This window comes from Pinus tabuliformis, chromosome 8 (genome assembly GCF_031772625.1).
Source record: "Pinus tabuliformis cultivar Carrire ecotype Pingquan chromosome 8, CPIR1, whole genome shotgun sequence".
In the NCBI taxonomy this organism is placed as follows: domain Eukaryota; kingdom Viridiplantae; phylum Streptophyta; class Pinopsida; order Pinales; family Pinaceae; genus Pinus; species Pinus tabuliformis.
Window position 1 is genome coordinate 2,025,590,363 of NC_142294.1, and position 17,338 is coordinate 2,025,607,700.

General features: G+C 34.8%; 1 protein-coding gene across 2 annotated transcripts; it reads right to left on the minus strand.

Annotated features, from left to right (window-relative positions):
• Positions 1 to 768: 768 nt before the first annotated feature.
• On the minus strand, positions 769 to 5,971 carry LOC149244559 (uncharacterized). Of its 2 annotated transcripts, none has more exons than XM_089374887.1 (7): positions 5,152 to 5,971; positions 4,048 to 5,041; positions 3,639 to 3,860; positions 3,261 to 3,551; positions 1,805 to 3,169; positions 1,561 to 1,671; positions 769 to 1,462 (listed from the first exon to the last, which is right to left on the minus strand). In XM_089374887.1, the coding sequence occupies exons 2-7, from the start codon at positions 4,864 to 4,866 to the stop codon at positions 893 to 895; spliced, it is 3,378 nt and encodes a 1,125-aa protein (XP_089231013.1). In that variant the 5' UTR covers positions 4,867 to 5,041; positions 5,152 to 5,971; the 3' UTR covers positions 769 to 892. The 2 variants fall into 2 exon arrangements, with proteins under 2 accessions (XP_089231013.1, XP_089231014.1); XM_089374888.1 differs by having other exon boundaries at positions 770 to 1,462; positions 3,639 to 3,833; positions 5,152 to 5,970.
• Between the last annotated feature and the right edge of the window lie 11,367 nt (positions 5,972 to 17,338).

Sequence of the window (17,338 nt, forward strand, 5' to 3'; positions counted from 1 at the left end):
AACATTCCAGCCCACAATATTCAGCTCAATAAATTTATTTATAATTATAATTAAAATAAAACATTTTTATGAACAATACGTAATGTAATTCTTTCCTATTTATAAATAAATAAATAAAAATATATAAAGAAATCAATATAATTGTGTTAGGTTTAAAAAATAATAATAATTTATAAGTAATTAAATTAGTTTATAATTCTTTTAGGTTTAAAAAATGTAATATTTGAATAAAAAAATAATATAATTTGTTTAAAAAAAAATTAAATAGTCATTTTTTTTAAATTACCATATTTTAATTGTCAAATCAGTAATGGATATCTATGGTTTGATATTATTTGCAAATGTAAACTGACTCATTATTATTATTTAAGGAAAACAAACCATCTAAAATTATATGTTAATAGTTTCCACGTAAAATTACTTTTTAATGATCTATAAAAAATCCTCTCAATCTTGAGCCATTAACCTATTTCCTTAAGTCCAAAAAAAAACAAAAAACCAACACTTAACCGAATTCAATATAATAACCATCTTAAAAAAACAAAACAAAAACACCCATAAAATACAGTTTTATAACATAATAATATAATATAATAGTCATCTTTAACAAACAAAAACAAAAACACACAGAGAACAATACAACTAATTAAAACATAAACACGCGACAGAGGACAATACAATACAATTACAATTAATTGAGGTGAAAACAAAAAACAAACCTACTTAATATAAAAAGTTAATTTAAAAAAGCACAAAATAAAACCATTAAAATATATTACAGATCCTTCTCATTGAGTTTCCATTCAGAGCCCGTCAATCTTTTGAAAACATTCCATTCAACCATACTTATCACCTGTGATCCCTATCAGTACCAAAACGGAAGGTTTTTCTTTTATGACAATGCCATTATGATTTCTTTGCAAACTTGTGAAACCTTTGTGTCCTTATCGAACATCTTAATCCATCCCCATGACACATCGTACTCTGAGCGATGAGATACACAGATGTTGTTATACCCTTTGTCAGCACTGAACAGATTACACTCTTCCGTCCACATTAATATGTGAAAGTATAAATCACCACCGCCGCTGGATGTGCGGGGGTATTCAACTACCCTTACCCTTACGAATTCACCACCGTCGATGCGGGATTTGGGGTATTGAACTACCATTTTGAATTCATCAACTGACACACCATCATCACCCGCTTCAAATCTTACATCAAACGAATCCGTACGCAGATCCGTACGCCAATCCGTATGGCCAAGCATTCTTCTTTGGCGCATCTCGCTAAGGGGAACCATCCGGCTGGGAGGTTGAGCGGTGAGAAAGCACATCAACGTAGCACCGTACGACTGGGGTTCTCCCATCCTCATATGAAGCTCAGATGAACCTCCAGCAAAGTCAACATCCACCACTCTGAGGTTAAATTTTCCCGCAATGGAATATATTCCTCGCCTGACCTGGCACATATTTAAGTTCATTCAATTTGATAAATATATCATATTCAATGTATCGATTTAATGCTTGAATTAACTCCTGCGCTCGGAAAATTAAATACCTCGTAAACTTCTGGGTACAGAGGACGAAAAGTTAATGAATTCCCTACTATTCCACTCCCTACTATTCCACTCAAGAAGGCCGTTGATAGATTTTCATGAGAAGTCGATGCCTGCACACATTTCCCAAATCCGTTTAGCACAACTATAACGCAGTCTTGTTAAACTGGCCACTACAATAAGATTACACATCCACCGATAACAGAACACGACTAACCATGAATGAATACCCTGTGTAATACTAACCAAAAAATTGCAAATATCATTCCAGAGAGCACGAGTGTCTGTTGAAACGCGGAGACATTTCAACCGATCCCGTTGACTCAGTCCCTGTATGCTCTTCAGCTCCCAACACGCCTCCGCTTGTATCTCTTCCAACGATGTCAGACCTTCAACATTCAAGGTTTCCAACACAGAGCATCGATTTGCCTCGAGGACTTTGAGGTCTACCAGATTTGAAAGGTTTGTTATTGTCTTCAATAGCGAGCATCCTTGCAGGTCTAATCTTACCAATGTCGATGGCAAGTTTGGAACCTTCTTTAGCTTCCAATTTCCTGAAAGATCAAGAGTTTCAAGGCTGGGTAAAACATGTCCAGGAATATGTATCTTGGTTATCTCCGTGCCACTCAAAGTGAAATCTCTTAAAACTGTGCCAACCTGCATGGTCCCCTTTTTAAAACTAAATATTTTGATTGGACAATTCCTTATAACCAAAACTTCCATATTCGGCCCTGCAATTTCCTTCCATAAAATAAGCTCAAGCTCTTGATCTCTGAAACCTATCAAAACTAACTCTTTCAACTCTTTTAATCGTCTCAAATCACCCAGAGACTGTCGTAACTCTGTCCTCAAATCGTCCAGAGAATGACATAGCTTTGTCCCCTTTAAATCATCTATTCGGCCATAACCACATTGCATATGGATTAGATGCTCTTCGAATTTCCCTATTCTAAGTTTTTGTAACTTTTCAGGGAGTTTCAAATTCATGGGCAATTTTAAATCAGTAGATAGTATATTCAAGTATCTTAAAGACTTTCGATTTTCGATTCCCGCCGGCAAATATTTCAACTTGCGACAACCTTTGAAATCGACATACTCAAGTGATGACATATTTCCCAAGAAGTCTATGGGGATGGAGAGATTTTTGCAGTTTCGCAAAGCGAGACATTGGAGATGCGTCAATTCAGAGAAGGATTCGGGCAGTTGGGTTAGATTATTGCAGCCGGATAGATCTAAATGTTTGAGGCTTTTGAGTTCCCCAAACCCAATGGGGAGCGATTGTAGAAATGTGATATTCTTCAACACAATCTTGCTCGGATTTTTTATGCTGGTTCCCATCCATTCCAGAAAGCGGAAAAAATAAGATGCCGTCAAGCCTTCCCTGCTGCAATTTGAGACCATCGCAGAATCGTTAAGATCAAGGCTGCTGCTAGAGGTACTCGCCCCTGACTTAACCCGATTGTTCCTTCGGGGCATCTGACGAGCACGTCCCCGACTTAACCGTTGACTACGATGCGTGCCCGTCAGATGCACGGGAGGGTTAAAGCTGGGCCTGGGCCTTGGATGTGTGTCTTCCACATCAATATTCAAGACACTCAAGTTCCGAGGAGGCTGCAAATGTTAATGCACATAATGTGTTTAATACAATGTGGGACGAATTTCACTATACTCAAAATACTCAGCAAACTATGGATGTACTTACCATATTAAATCTTTGGAAGAACTGCTCGAGGTCCCCACGTCCTTCAAGTTCCAAAACTCTCAAATTTCCCAGTGAAACGGTGTGAGGAAAATAGATGGAGCTGAAACTGCGCAGGCGAAGCCACACCAAATCTCCCGACATATCCCACATACCGAAAAGTGTCGACAAATCTATGGGGACCTCAACTACAAAGAGGCGTACACCTACACCTTTAATGTAATTCGTGCAATCTGGCAGATGCTCACCTTTCGGCGTCCGAATCCCTCGTATCAAACAGGAATCGGCTCCGCCCTAACAAACGTATTTCAGGGAGTTCAATTAAACGCCCGTTTGTAATGAACCGTTTCATAAAAATAAGAGAAAATATGCTTTGCTTACTTGTAACTTCAACATCAATTCCTCTACATCTTTCGAGCAGCCGAGCCGTAGTGGGTTACGCGTTGGGAGCACACCAAACTCTTCCCTGGCGATATGTCTGGCCAACTGCCTGATATGCTCATGCATTGTAATTTTCTCCGTCTTTGGTAGGTGCACATAATCGTAGATACAGTCTGGATCGTAGTCTGGATATGCCTGGGAAGATTGAATCCTGAATCCATCCTGGGAAGATTGAATCCTGAATCCATCAATCTCAATTGAAGGGAAAAAAAAAAAAAGGGAAGGAAAAAAAAATATAAAAAATCAATCCAAGGAAGAAAAAAAGAAGTTATGGTGTATAAGATCCCACTGGAATAATGTTTTTGGCGAAAAGAAAAATAAAAATAAAAAATACCGAGATAATTCTTACCAATTTCGGTCTGGATACCATTTCATCATCTTGGACCTCATCATAAAACTCGACTAGGCATTTTTGACGGAGATTTTCAAGGCAATCACAGACGTCTGTGTAACCTAGGCCCTCAAATACTCGAACTGCAACTTCTTTTTCCTCTCCCACTAAGAAACAACCGATGTCCAAAAATATCTCCTTCTCTTCACTATTCAGAGCCTCGTAACTCACTTTTAAAGTGTCCACTATATCCTCTGGCAGTCTTCTTGATAACCTTTCCAACTGCCGTTTCCAATACTTTTCCTCATAGCGGCCAAGGAACAGCCCGCCCAAAACTTGTAAGGATAATGGCAACCCACCACAAATTTTCAAAACCTCCGCAACCAAACATTCGAATCCTTCATATGGTTCGGATTGATCGAACGCATGCCGGCAGAAAAGCTCCTGAGCATGCTCTGTCTGCAATGGCTTCAGATTATACACTACAGTTTTTGGAGAGGAGCGTCTGAGTAAATCTTGATCACGAGAAGTGATCAAAATCAAACTACGCGATCCCACAACATCAGTGACTAGTAGATTACTTATTTGCGTGATATGATCCACGTCATCCAAAACAATCAGAACTTGGAGTCCTCGGAGACGATCGCGAAAAATACCTTTCCCATGTCTGGTATCTTCAACATGGAAATCACAACCCAGCAGATCCCGAAGGAGCTTCCGCTGCAAAGATGATAAATCCTTTTTCCTGACGTCGGACAAAAAACAAAACCTAGTAAAAGCCGAACGTTTCAGGTTGTAGAGATGTGTGACCAGAGTTGACTTGCCTACTCCGGCCATTCCTGCAATCCCCACAATAACTGTGCCATTTAACTCCCTCTGTTTCTTAATTTCATCATCTATTTCCCTCACAGCTGGATCGAGTCCAACTAGGTATTTACCCACTTCCAATGGTTCCCAATTTACCCCTTTTAACACAGCTTTGACAATCTCCTCCAAAACCTCTCCATAGTCACTGCAAAGCAACAAACACGTACATGCAGTCATAATGATCAGAATTACTGGAAGGAAGGAAGAAACGACTTCGAGAAATCAAAGATTTGTAATAAAGCTGAATGTATTCACCTTTCATTAGTTTTGAAGAGAAGGCCAGAAATCTCTGAGGCTTTGTTGAGGGCCGCCTTCCATGCCGACTCTGCCTTTCAGTTGGTGTTCTTCAAAGGTTTTCCTATAACATCCCCTCTCGCTGTCAATGTAACGAAGGTCTGTGGGCTCAACGTCATAAAACACAGGAATGATCTTCCTGTTGCATCTCAAGATCCAACACAATTCATCCAAACACCAACGCGATTCAGCATAGCGCTTGCTGAAAATGGCAATATGTACTGACGCACTCTCAATGGCTCCGAGAATTGCAGGGGAGAGAGCATCTCCGGTTTGGAGTTCCTTTTGATCGAGAAAAACGCGGAGGCCATGACAATTTGTGAGACGACGGTAGATGGAGCTAGCAAGAGTCCTCTTGACATCGGGTCCCCTGTGACTTATAAAAACGTGGTATGTTGCTGATACTGGCTCTGGCTCTGTGGCAACCGACTCCATTGGATTTTGCAGATGGGATAGTAGGCTATCAGATTGAAAGGAAGATGGAGGTATATTTGAGATAAACGAAAGACGCGGCAAGGAGAGGAGATAAATTCATATTGATGTCCAGGATCTAATCAAGGTATAAGTAAAGAGAAGCTTTTCCCAAATTAACTTGGTGGTACTCCTAAAACAGCTTTACCGAACTGCTCTCCCAGTACGCACCTTGTCACCGACAGTCACCATTGCCCTGTCATTCACTTTACCGGTCTATCTTCGAAAAACATGGCGATTTATCCTTGCAGACCTCAGATCCCCACATTATACGGGCCGACTACCACTCACCTACCAATAATGCCCATTGCCGACCTTAGTAGAAGCAAATATTAAGCGCTATACAATAATTTGATGATTGGGTTACTGTGTTTGTTAAGGTTATTGAGCCGAAGGCTAATTCTACAGCTTAGTACGATAGATGTGTGACTGTGCAGTTGGTATGTTCACTTTAATAGAAAAATAATATGCTATAATAAAACAAAGTTAAATTTTCTCTGATAACAAAAAAATGTGTCTTAATTTTTTCAAAAATATTTTAATAATAGATTTAAATAAATTATTTGAAGATCTATTTTAACTGATTTATGTGTATATTAATTTTATATATATCTATATAGAAAAAGATTGTTAAAATATATAAATAAGTTTTTTTTTATGGTTAAAAAATTTAGTTTGTAGTTGAAGAAATTTGATCCCTCTCGGCTCATGTTAGATCCGTATCTATGTTAGTTTAACCAATATGATTTTATTCTTATTCAAGAGAATAAGATATAGATATAGTATGTTAATGATTGGTTTAGACAAAATGTAAAAGTAGTGTATCAATGATTGACATAGTGAATAGTGTTTAATATTCATCATTATAGGAGAGTCTCTTTCACAACTTTAAAGTCTCTTAGTGTCACAATGCACTATTTGGGCACATTATGATACCTCGAGCTTGCACCGATGTGTTTCACCTTTGACTTGTGGAGCATAGAGCTACTTCACTTGGACTACGCCTCACATTAAGCTTACTTATATAATCTCTATGCCATTAGTTACTTATACCATGACTTTGATATAGTGGAAGTAATTTTATTGTCACTTCTACTTCAATTAAACTTCCATTTATAAAGACATGAGCATTATGTTGGACATTGGATAATCTAGAGCTCCCGTGTGTTTCATGACTTGCACTCTCGAAATCCGTTAACTCTGGTGATGTGTTTGTTTACTAACACCTGTTGGTTTTTGGTGCAAGGTGATGTGTTTGTTTACTAACACCTACTGGTTTTTGGTGCAAGGTGATGTGTTTGTTTACTAACACCTACTAGTTTTTGGTGCAAAGTTTGTTTACTAACGCCTATTGGTTTTTGGTGCAAGGTGATGTATTTATTTACTAACATCTACTAGTTTTTGGTGCAATGACAATTGTGATTCCAATAAATGGTATTAGAACCAAAGGTTTGAGTTCAAAACACCCCTAGTTCGCGTTGGGGGAGATATTCTTAGGCACTAGATAGTCCAACACTCCCTATGTGTTTCGCAACATGTCCTTAACCGGCTCTCAAGGATCCATTAACTGTGGTGATGCATTTATAGAAGTTTTATGATTTTAATTTAGTTATCAATAATTATTAGGTGGATGGTAGGGATTTAACCTTTATAAAATAATTTAAAATATTTTTAATAGTATACACAAAATTAATTTAATTATCAATAATTATTTGATGGAAAATAGGGATTTAATTTTTATAAAATATTTTTAATACTATACACAATTAAAGATTGAGATTTATTTCCAAAGTAGTTATGTCTTTTTGACCTTTTTAACTAAATCCATTAATTTAAAAAAAAAAATTCATATGAACAAGTGTCATATAAAATAAACTATGATCTTTTGGGCATGTGGTATTGATAAGCAACGATATTCACCATGATATTGTAAGAAAGTTTATTTACAAATTAAAAATCTCCATGATAACATGGGGTGATATTGTAAGAAAGTCTATTTACAAATTAAAAATATTCATCATAAGGTGGGGGTGAATATCTATAGTTAAGAATCTTATTACATGTTTTTCTAAAATGTATATATATTTAACTTATGTATTAATTAGTTTGAATAATAATAATGATTTTTTTTTAAATAAAGTTACAATTTAATTCTTTCTTTTGTTTTTTTGAAATTTGAGCAACTTAAAATGTATGATGAACTAAGTCTTTTGATATTTACTATGAATTGATACTTTTCCACACTTACTATTTTTTTAGGGTGATTCACAACAACCACTACATCCACTAGAAAATCCAGATAGATCAACCTGAAAGAATCTACTTGTCGGTCAAACTAACAAAACCTAACCCAAGGGAATCTAGCAGATTTAGCACCATAACCTCCCCATAAGAGAGGTATGCTTAACCAGAAGAGCTATCCCTTAAAACTACATTTACCAAAAATTTAATTTAATTTATACAACTATACTAATTAAATTAAATTAAATATTTTATAAATTTTTATTTTTTCATTTTCTATTTTTAATATAAATAATAAAATATCTTTTAAAAATATATTTTTAAATTATTAAATTTTTATCCAAAAATAAATTTAATATGGTTAAAATATTATAATTTTTATATAAAAATAAATTCAATATGCTTGAATACTTTGATACCATAACTACAATTGATGATACCACGTACCATGGCCACTCTGGTCTTCACTTCCTTAATTTGTGACCACTTCCTATATTTTCATTAACATATATAAATATCCAATATTAATAAATTATCCAAAATACTTTCACTTTCAACAAACTAATGAAAATCTAAAACCCTTGCACACCTAGGAATTAAAAATAATATGTAATATATAATTGTTCTAAACACATGGATAATGCTCAACGAGGTCCAATTTTGCAAGTGTTTTTGTAACTTAATCTAGGAATTAAAAATAATATGTAATATATAATTGTTCTAAACACATGGATGGATGATGTTCAACGAGGTCCAATTTTGCAAGTGTTTTTGTAACTTGAAACATTTGTCTATGATAAAGTTTAGATTAGCTTTATAATACAAAATATCAGAAACATTCCTAATACATTACGAATAACATTTCAAAATATATATATATATAAACTTATTAACTACAAACTCATTATATTTTACAATTTATGTTTTATAAGAAGTGATCTATAAAATATGTTCATTATATTTTACAATTTATGTTTTATAAAAAGTGACCTATAAAATATGTTCTATAGATACTTAATTAAATATTTACACAATATTTCTACATATTTATTTATATTAAACATTTACACAATACTTTACATATTTTAGAATTACGCAAAACTGGTTACAACATTTAAAAATTATTACTCAACCACTTAATATTGTCCACCATTTTCGTCAACTCACCACCAAATACTCGACTCCTCGTCATTTACATTTCCATATGATTACCATAAACAGACTATTGTATCCATGGTCTATTTTCAATTTAATAGGCATAAATATAAAATTAATCGTGCTTATCGTTATCACTATTTTAATGTCATCATAAACCTTGAAAAAACTTATATAGAATTGTAAGGTTTTGAAATGATTGTATTTATGAATATATTTTCTAATATATATCTTTAAATATATTATATATATATATATATATATATATATTTGTATGTTTGGAATGAAAATATAGAAATCTTTGAAGTATTTTTGTATATTTTGTAATGGTAAAACGAATACATTTTTAATTTTGATTAACAAATTATAATGAGTAATAACTCACAACCATATCAAAAAACTTCATAGCTAATACTAATCACTTAAACTAAATTTTAAAAAAGCAACTTTTATATATATATAATTTTTAAATTTTTATATATAGAAATTTAAATTCTAAACATTATATTTTTAAATATTTCAAAAAAAAGAGATTATCATTTAATAAAATAATTTTAATTGTAATATTTTTATATTACAATTCACAAGCTTTTCAATCAAGCATTCAAGCAAGGGTTCCCTAAACCATGGACTCAAAGCCTCATTATCCTTATTTTTAAAAGTGGGGATACAAATAACCCCTCTAATTATCGGACAATTATGATCAGCCCTCTCCTAGCCAAGTTATATGGTATTATTTTGGAAAGGAAGTTGAGCATATGACTTGAAAGTGAAGGTAAGCGGGCTAAAGGCCAAGCGGGTTTTAGAAAGCACCACTCAACAACAGACCACATCATTACGCGTAGGATCATTGTGGAGGAATTCCGCAATGATAAATCCAATCTCTTTTGTTGCTTTGTGGACTTTAGAAAGGCTTTCGATGCTGTTCCTAGAAACAACCTTTGGAACAGATTAGAAGAGCTAAAGGTTCCTTTTGAGTTGAGAATTGCCTCTATAAGGTTATACGAGAATGTAATTGCAAAGTTAAAGAGCAATGAGGGGTGGTCGAAAGATATTAAGTGTAATATCAGAGTTAAACAAGGTTGCCCCCTCTCCCCTACCCTATTTGGCATTTACATCGACAAGCTAGAAGGTTGTTTAGAGGAAGCAGGATGTGTTGGCACGATCTTAACTGGGATAGTCATCATCCTTCTTCTCTACGCTGACGATATTGTTCTTCTCGCAAGGTGCCCATCTGATCTTGATAAGCAACTTATACTTCTTAAGGATTTTTGCTCTACTATGGGTATGATTGTTAACACTGACAAAAAAAAAGTTATGATTATCAAATCCAAGAAGGACACTTACGCTAATTTTATGTATGACAATAGTAACTTGGATGAAGTGTATTCCTATAAGTACCTAGGAATTGATATTCATCACAAGCTCAACTGGAACTATAGCATTGAGAAAAGGATTAATGGGGGATGGAAAGCTTATTTTGGTCTTGAAAATAATTGTAAAACGACATACCTCGTAATGTGGGATAGAAAGAAGTTCCTCTTTGAAACTTTAGTCACTCTGGTTATCTTATATGGATGTGAGGTTTGGGGTTGTAGCATCTCTAGAGAATCCTGGAGAAAGATTGAGCAAATCCAGAAGCGTTTTATAATGTATAACCTCAAAATTAAAAGCAACACACCCTATCCTATTCTCCTTATAGAAGTGGGTTTTTCCCCTATTGAGAGCCTAGCTATGACTAGGCTTCTGTTGTACAAGCACAAACTCAATAACATAGGAGACCATAGACTTCCTAAGCTAGCTTTAAATTCCAGCCAAAACCACCTAAGGCTCAAACGAGCTTGGTATAAAGACACCAAGGCCTGGTTAAACCATTGGGAGATCGACAAGAATGTTGCATTTCAAAACATAAATAACATTAAAAATATTGTTACTTCTAAGTTCAAAGAAAAAATGTGGTGTGAGAAAGATTTAGCAGCTAAAAGAAAATTAAGATATCAACCCCACCCTAGAAGATCAAAAGTATCTCTCTATTTTAACTAGCTCAAAGAAGAAAATTAATATAGCAAGATTAGAACGAACTCTCATGAGCTCCATAGTGAAACGGGTTGTTGGGCAGTTCCTAAAACACCATGGATGGAATGGTTCTACCATCTCTGTGAGAATACGAACATCGAGGATGAAAATCACTTCCTCTTAGAGTGCCCCACATACAACCACATTAGATCTTAGTTTCAAAGTCTTTGTTGCAACACTGGCCTTCCTAGCCTTTTACGTTGTCAAAACTACAGTGAGCTCGGGAGGCTTCTCTCCAAGCTTTTTGAGCATAGGAATAAAATCTTAAATCAAACTAAATAATTCGTTTATTTAGGTCCGATAGACCAAAGTTTGGTCTCAGTGGACGTTAACCATCATCATCATTATTATTTATTATCTTTTTTTTTATTTTGTTTAAAAAAAATTACGTAATTTTTATTTTTAAACCATTTTTTTTATTCTTTAACTTTAACTTTTTAAATTATATTATATATTATATATATATATATATATATATATATATATATATATATATATATATATATATATATATTTCTTTGGGAATTGTAAGTGAACATATAAAATGGGAAAGGGAATGGTAGGTGAACATATAAAATGGGAAATATACATGAGATAAATCTATGACGCCGAAAGGAGATGCGATCAATTCATGACGATGATGCGCACGATCCGTTGTCCCTTCTAACTTTTGTTTTAAGTAATTTCCAAGCTTTTGCTGATGTGGTGGAAGGCAATCAATGGATTTGAATACGAAGATAAGAGAAATATGTTTTGATAAGTTCAAGTGTCATTATTATTGGCTGTGATCTGGTTAAATTATGTCTTTTCATATATCTCTCTATTTTATTCTTATGAGTAATTAATAATAAATATGGTATTTATATATATATTTAATAAAATTTATTAAGTAATAATAATTATAGTGATTAATAGTTGAAAGTGATGAGTATTTATAATTATTATCATAGTCATATAAATTAAATGATTGGTAAATTCTTATATGTATCTAATCATGATAAAAATCAAAACCCCTACATTATAAAATATCTCACTTAAATAATATTCTTAATGTAGATTCACCCCCATTTTACCATGGAAATTTTTAACTTGTAAATAGTTTTTGTTGCAATACCATGGCTTATTAATACCATATACCCAATATAACACATGTTGATATGAGATTTTCTTTAATTAATTAATTTGAGACAAATTAATTGAAAGCGCATAACTAACAAGGAGATAATACTAATATGAATATTATCCCAAGAGCACTACACTGCTCCAAAAAAAACTCTTTGATACATAAAGAAGGACACTTGCATTTATACCATAATGTAATCTAGTTTATATATTATTAGATATTTCATACTTTAACATATATATTATATTGTAACATTAATTAGGTGTATAATGCTTATTTGAATATATATTATTACGTCTCTCATATTTTAGTAAATATATAATATTGTATTATTGATATTTTAGTAGAAAAACAAAGATGCACACACAAAGGAAAAGTTCTATTACACTCTTCAAATTACACAGATACATCACATATTTATGGTGTTAGTGAGATCTAAGTGATTCCAAGACAATAAGATTGGTTGTTGAGAAATTATCTCAACAACTCAACCAAATCTACCTACTATAGTAAGCGTTAGTTTCAAATCCCCCCTTTAATGCTTACATTATTACATATACCACAACAATATAACGGGTCTTTGTCTCACTAATCTTCATGAGCACCCACATCCATTTTGAAATCTTGCGAATATCATTCTTTCTTCATCCACTACTTCGAGCTGTCACTTGAACTCCATTTAACACATGCTTGCCTCGGACCATCATTGATGAACTTTGCAAGATCAACCATATTGACAACTTGGCTCGTCGGGGCTTCCACGATAAGAGTTGTCAAGAAATGAACCATCCTATGGACTAATCACCATTTGTCGAATATTTCGCTTTCGGCTATCCATAAATTGCTAGGAAGACGGTCTGAATACTATATGTGTTCAAAAATTGATTAAACAACTTGACCTGTTTCATACACATGGATCTCATAGTGTCACCTGTAGCCATTATTCAGGGGTTTCCAAGCACCAAGAACAACAAATCATAACAGTGTAAACACAACCAAACAAGTGATGTTTTCAAGGGTTTCTGAGCGCCAAGAAAAATTAATTTGAATTATGCAACATTGTTCATTAATTAGTTCTGCACCAAATATAACTTACAACATACATCACTGATAGCTTAAAGAGTCTAAGAGGATTTGCATTAAACTCATCATCACTATCATAATCTGAGAAGCCCTCGAAGTTTTCATCTCGTAAGTCTTCAAAAGTAGCTATGTTAGCAGATTCTTTTAATTTCCCATTTAAAAGATATTTGTCATGAGTCTTACAATTCAATGTCGTGTTTCCATGTTTTTGGTAATAAACACATTTGACTCTATAATAAGTGGAACAACATGCCTCTATAATCATGGAAACTGATTCATCCATCCCTCAATTACCTCAAAATGATGTATCTACCCTCAAGAGTCATGTCTCAATTACATTTACATACCAAAGCATCATTTACATTCATAGATTCATCCAAAATGGGAGTAAAATTCAACTTGTAGAAAAACTAGGCGAAATTATGATTTTTAAGCAAAACTGGCAAAATCCATCCTATGCGCAGCACCACTGATCCTATGCGTAGCACATTTTCAAACCTAGTTTTGGGGGCCTTCCCCTTAACCAAATTGAGCCTAAGATGGCTTTTTGGAAAGGTATGCCTGTCTAGTCTCTGTAACATCTTGAATTTCTAAATTTGGAGGTAATTTGCTCCCTCAAAAAGGGAATCTCCCAAGACTGCTGCCTGTGTGTCCAAAAAGTGGCAGAGAGGTCACTTTTTGATGGTTTTTTGGCCTTTAGGTGACCAAGATCTGCTCCAAATTTGATGAAACTTTTTGGGTTTTCTTATTATTTTATGCTGAATTTGAATATGTAAGCCACTTCTCCAAAAAATGTCCCAGTCAAAAGCGCAACGCCACCTATTGGAATTTCTTGTGTTGTAAAATTTAAAATTTGAAAATGGTAAAATTTTACCAAAACTTTACCAAAATTGGCACAAGACACCCTCATGCACTGCTTTGATGGGATAATGAAGCATCAGCTAGGATTTCCAATTTGTTTTGCTCCTTTTTTCTTCTCAAAGCCTTCCTCAATCTTGCCTTAAGCTTTCTGATTCTCACATTGCATATTTTGTTCCGGGTTATATAGTGATAGGCCATGTGGCGAAGCATCTTCTTTTCTTTATTGGCCTTCTCAAGCAGCTTTTCAAGGTGAATGTTGACCCTTTCAAGCCAAGTTTCCCGGTCATTCTCAATCTCTTGTTCAATGGAGGTCATCTTGACCTTTGCCTTTTTTGCTACCTAGTCACTTGGCCTTTTTCATTGTTTGTGAACACTTGTGGTGAATGATGAGATAGGGTGGATGGATGAAAGATGAGTATGAAGAGATTTTAGGATGAGCAGGTGAGAGTGAATGGGAGTGTGAATGGGATTTAGGTAGTGAGTAGGGTTTGGGACAGTGTAGAGTTAGGGATATATGTATGTAGGGTTTGTATGTAGGGTTTGAGAATTAAGAAAATAGATGAAGGGAATGAGGTTTTAGGGAGTAGGGAATGAAGGAAATAAAATAGCAATAAATAAGTGAACTTTCAAAATCTATGAGACAGTTTTGAGAAAAACTAGGGTCTAGTTTTTTTAGAGATGAAAATCACAAAAACTGATGAAAAAACCCTTTTTTAATCAGATGGAGGGCTTTACTTACTTGACAAGAGACCAATTTAGCAATTTGAGGCAAATTAAAATGATTTGGATCAGTTTGGAGGTCACTAGCCAGGTGCGCAGTGCCCTCTCTCAGGTGCGCAGTGCCTTTTCTATGCGCAGTGCCAGTGTAATTTTACACTGTGCAAATCTCCTAGGTGCGCAATGCCTTTTCTATGTGCAGCGCCAGCTGACAGGTGCGCAACGCCAGTTTGCAGAGCACTTTTGGAGGCCTTCCCAGTGTCCAAATTGGGCACGGGATAGCGCGTTGGAAATCTTGTCGAGTCTACTTTCCAAAACATCTTTAATTTTTCAATTTGGAGTTCATTTACCCTGTCAAAAGTCCAATCTCCCAAGACTGGTCAAAATGTGCAGAATGAGGCTGCCTAAATGAAGATTGTTGTTGCAGTCAACTTTTGAAGGTCTTCCTCAACTCCAAATTGAGCTCGTGATATCTCATTGGAAAGCTCTTTGTGTCTAGTTATCATTTCACTCATCAAGCAAGTGATTTGGCCAACCAAGCTAGGATAAATCTTGATTTTCCCAAGGTCACTCCAGAGGTGCATTAACTCTCCTGAGGCACTTGTATTTTTGACATTTCTCTAAAACCATGACACTTGTGTAAAAAGTGAAGGAGGTTTTTCTTCCTTGGCCTATTTTGGACAACAACCTCTCTCACATTTTCCAAATTCATTTTTTTTGCTCAGAAACAAAAACCCTAGGAGAGGGAAATGAACCTTACCTGAGCACAACTGAAGCACAAACAAGATGTAAAATGACCCATTGGAAACATGAAATGATGACGAAAACTCTTTGAATGATGGTACACTCAGCTGAATGGTGACATGGACCAACACTTGGAAAATTTTGAAAGGAGTGAAAACAAATCCTAGACCTAATACCTAGTGACCAAATTTTACTTTAAGACTCACTGAAATGACAAAATTTGACTTTGACACCCTAAGACCACTTTGTAAGAGCATGTTTGATCACTGGTGGAAGGCTTAAAAGACTGACACTAACATGTTCCTTTCAAGTTGTGTACTATTACAGGATTTTAAGGGGCTCACTTATTTTCCCTTCTGCGTGGCAGAACCTTCATGCATCACACTTGACTCTCCACAGGGTCACAAACTTGTTCTCACCAAAGTCACTATACATCACTCTATACATTATTGTAGCCAAGGCATATCATTAAAACCCACTGCATCGAAAACCAAGCCGTATTTCATATGGGACTCCTACACTAAATGGTGTGAGGTCTAATTAGGTCTTCATACCAGGGATATCCCCTGATTGTTGGCAGGTCCAGCACTGTCAATTGTCAGTTATTTAATCAATCAGCCCAAAATAGCCCAAGCATGCATGGAATTTGAATTTCCCAGTTGGAGTAGAGGAGAAAAAGGCTAGTGTAACATTAATTTTATACTAGTTGAATGTACAATTGTTACATGTAGTTAGAAGATCAATTCATTGGGAATTATGTCCGGAAATTGGGACTTCCCTATTCTTTGGGAGCTTGAATTAGCTCAGAATTGTGCATGGAAATATGAGGCTGGAGGAGGCGGAAATTGGCTAAGTGTTGGCCAGAAGTTATCATTCAGTAGAGATAACAATTTTCCTTTTGCAAGTGGTGCTTAGAGCTGGAGAATGCAATTGTAATAGTTTCTCTATTCAACTGATTAATGCAAAGATGCTTGAGGGTTTTTTTCCCAGCTGGGTTCCCCTATAAATCACTGTGTACTTGTGGTTTTGATTGTTGCATGTCTATGCATGTTGTTCTAAATTGTGATTTTCATTCTGCATATTAGTAGAGTAGAATTTGTGTCTTCTAATTTCAGTTTTATTTCCTGAGCAATTGCAATTTCTATCAAATTTCTACATTTTGAAAATCAAGAGCTTAGGAGTGAAAAACATGAATATTTTGCAGCGAGGATGCAAGAATTGTAGTAAAGAGTTAATAAATAATTACACGAGAACAACATGTAGTATTAAATATGGCACAAGTATTGATAATCCGATGAATAATTCTTTTCTTTTCCAGGAGTCCCATGTAGGAGCATTTAAGAGCCAATACCATTTTTGACATCTTGGGTCAAAACTCATTTACTAAGGGATTTGGTTACCCAATTTATTTACCGAGGGAAGTTGGGTTCCCTAAGCCATTTAATTTAGTTATAGTTTAGAAGGAATTTAATTTGTTAGGAAGTTAGAAAAGTGTCACTTAATTTCTATGTAAAGGAGATGAATTGGCTAAATGAGGGATTTGTTAGATAATTTAGGAACAAATTGAGTTTATTGAATTATTCAAGAAATCTATGAAGAGAGTTTTCATATCTAATTTGAGATATTAGATTAGACAAGGAGGTTTTTAAAGAGAGTTTAGAGAGGTGTGTGAGGGAT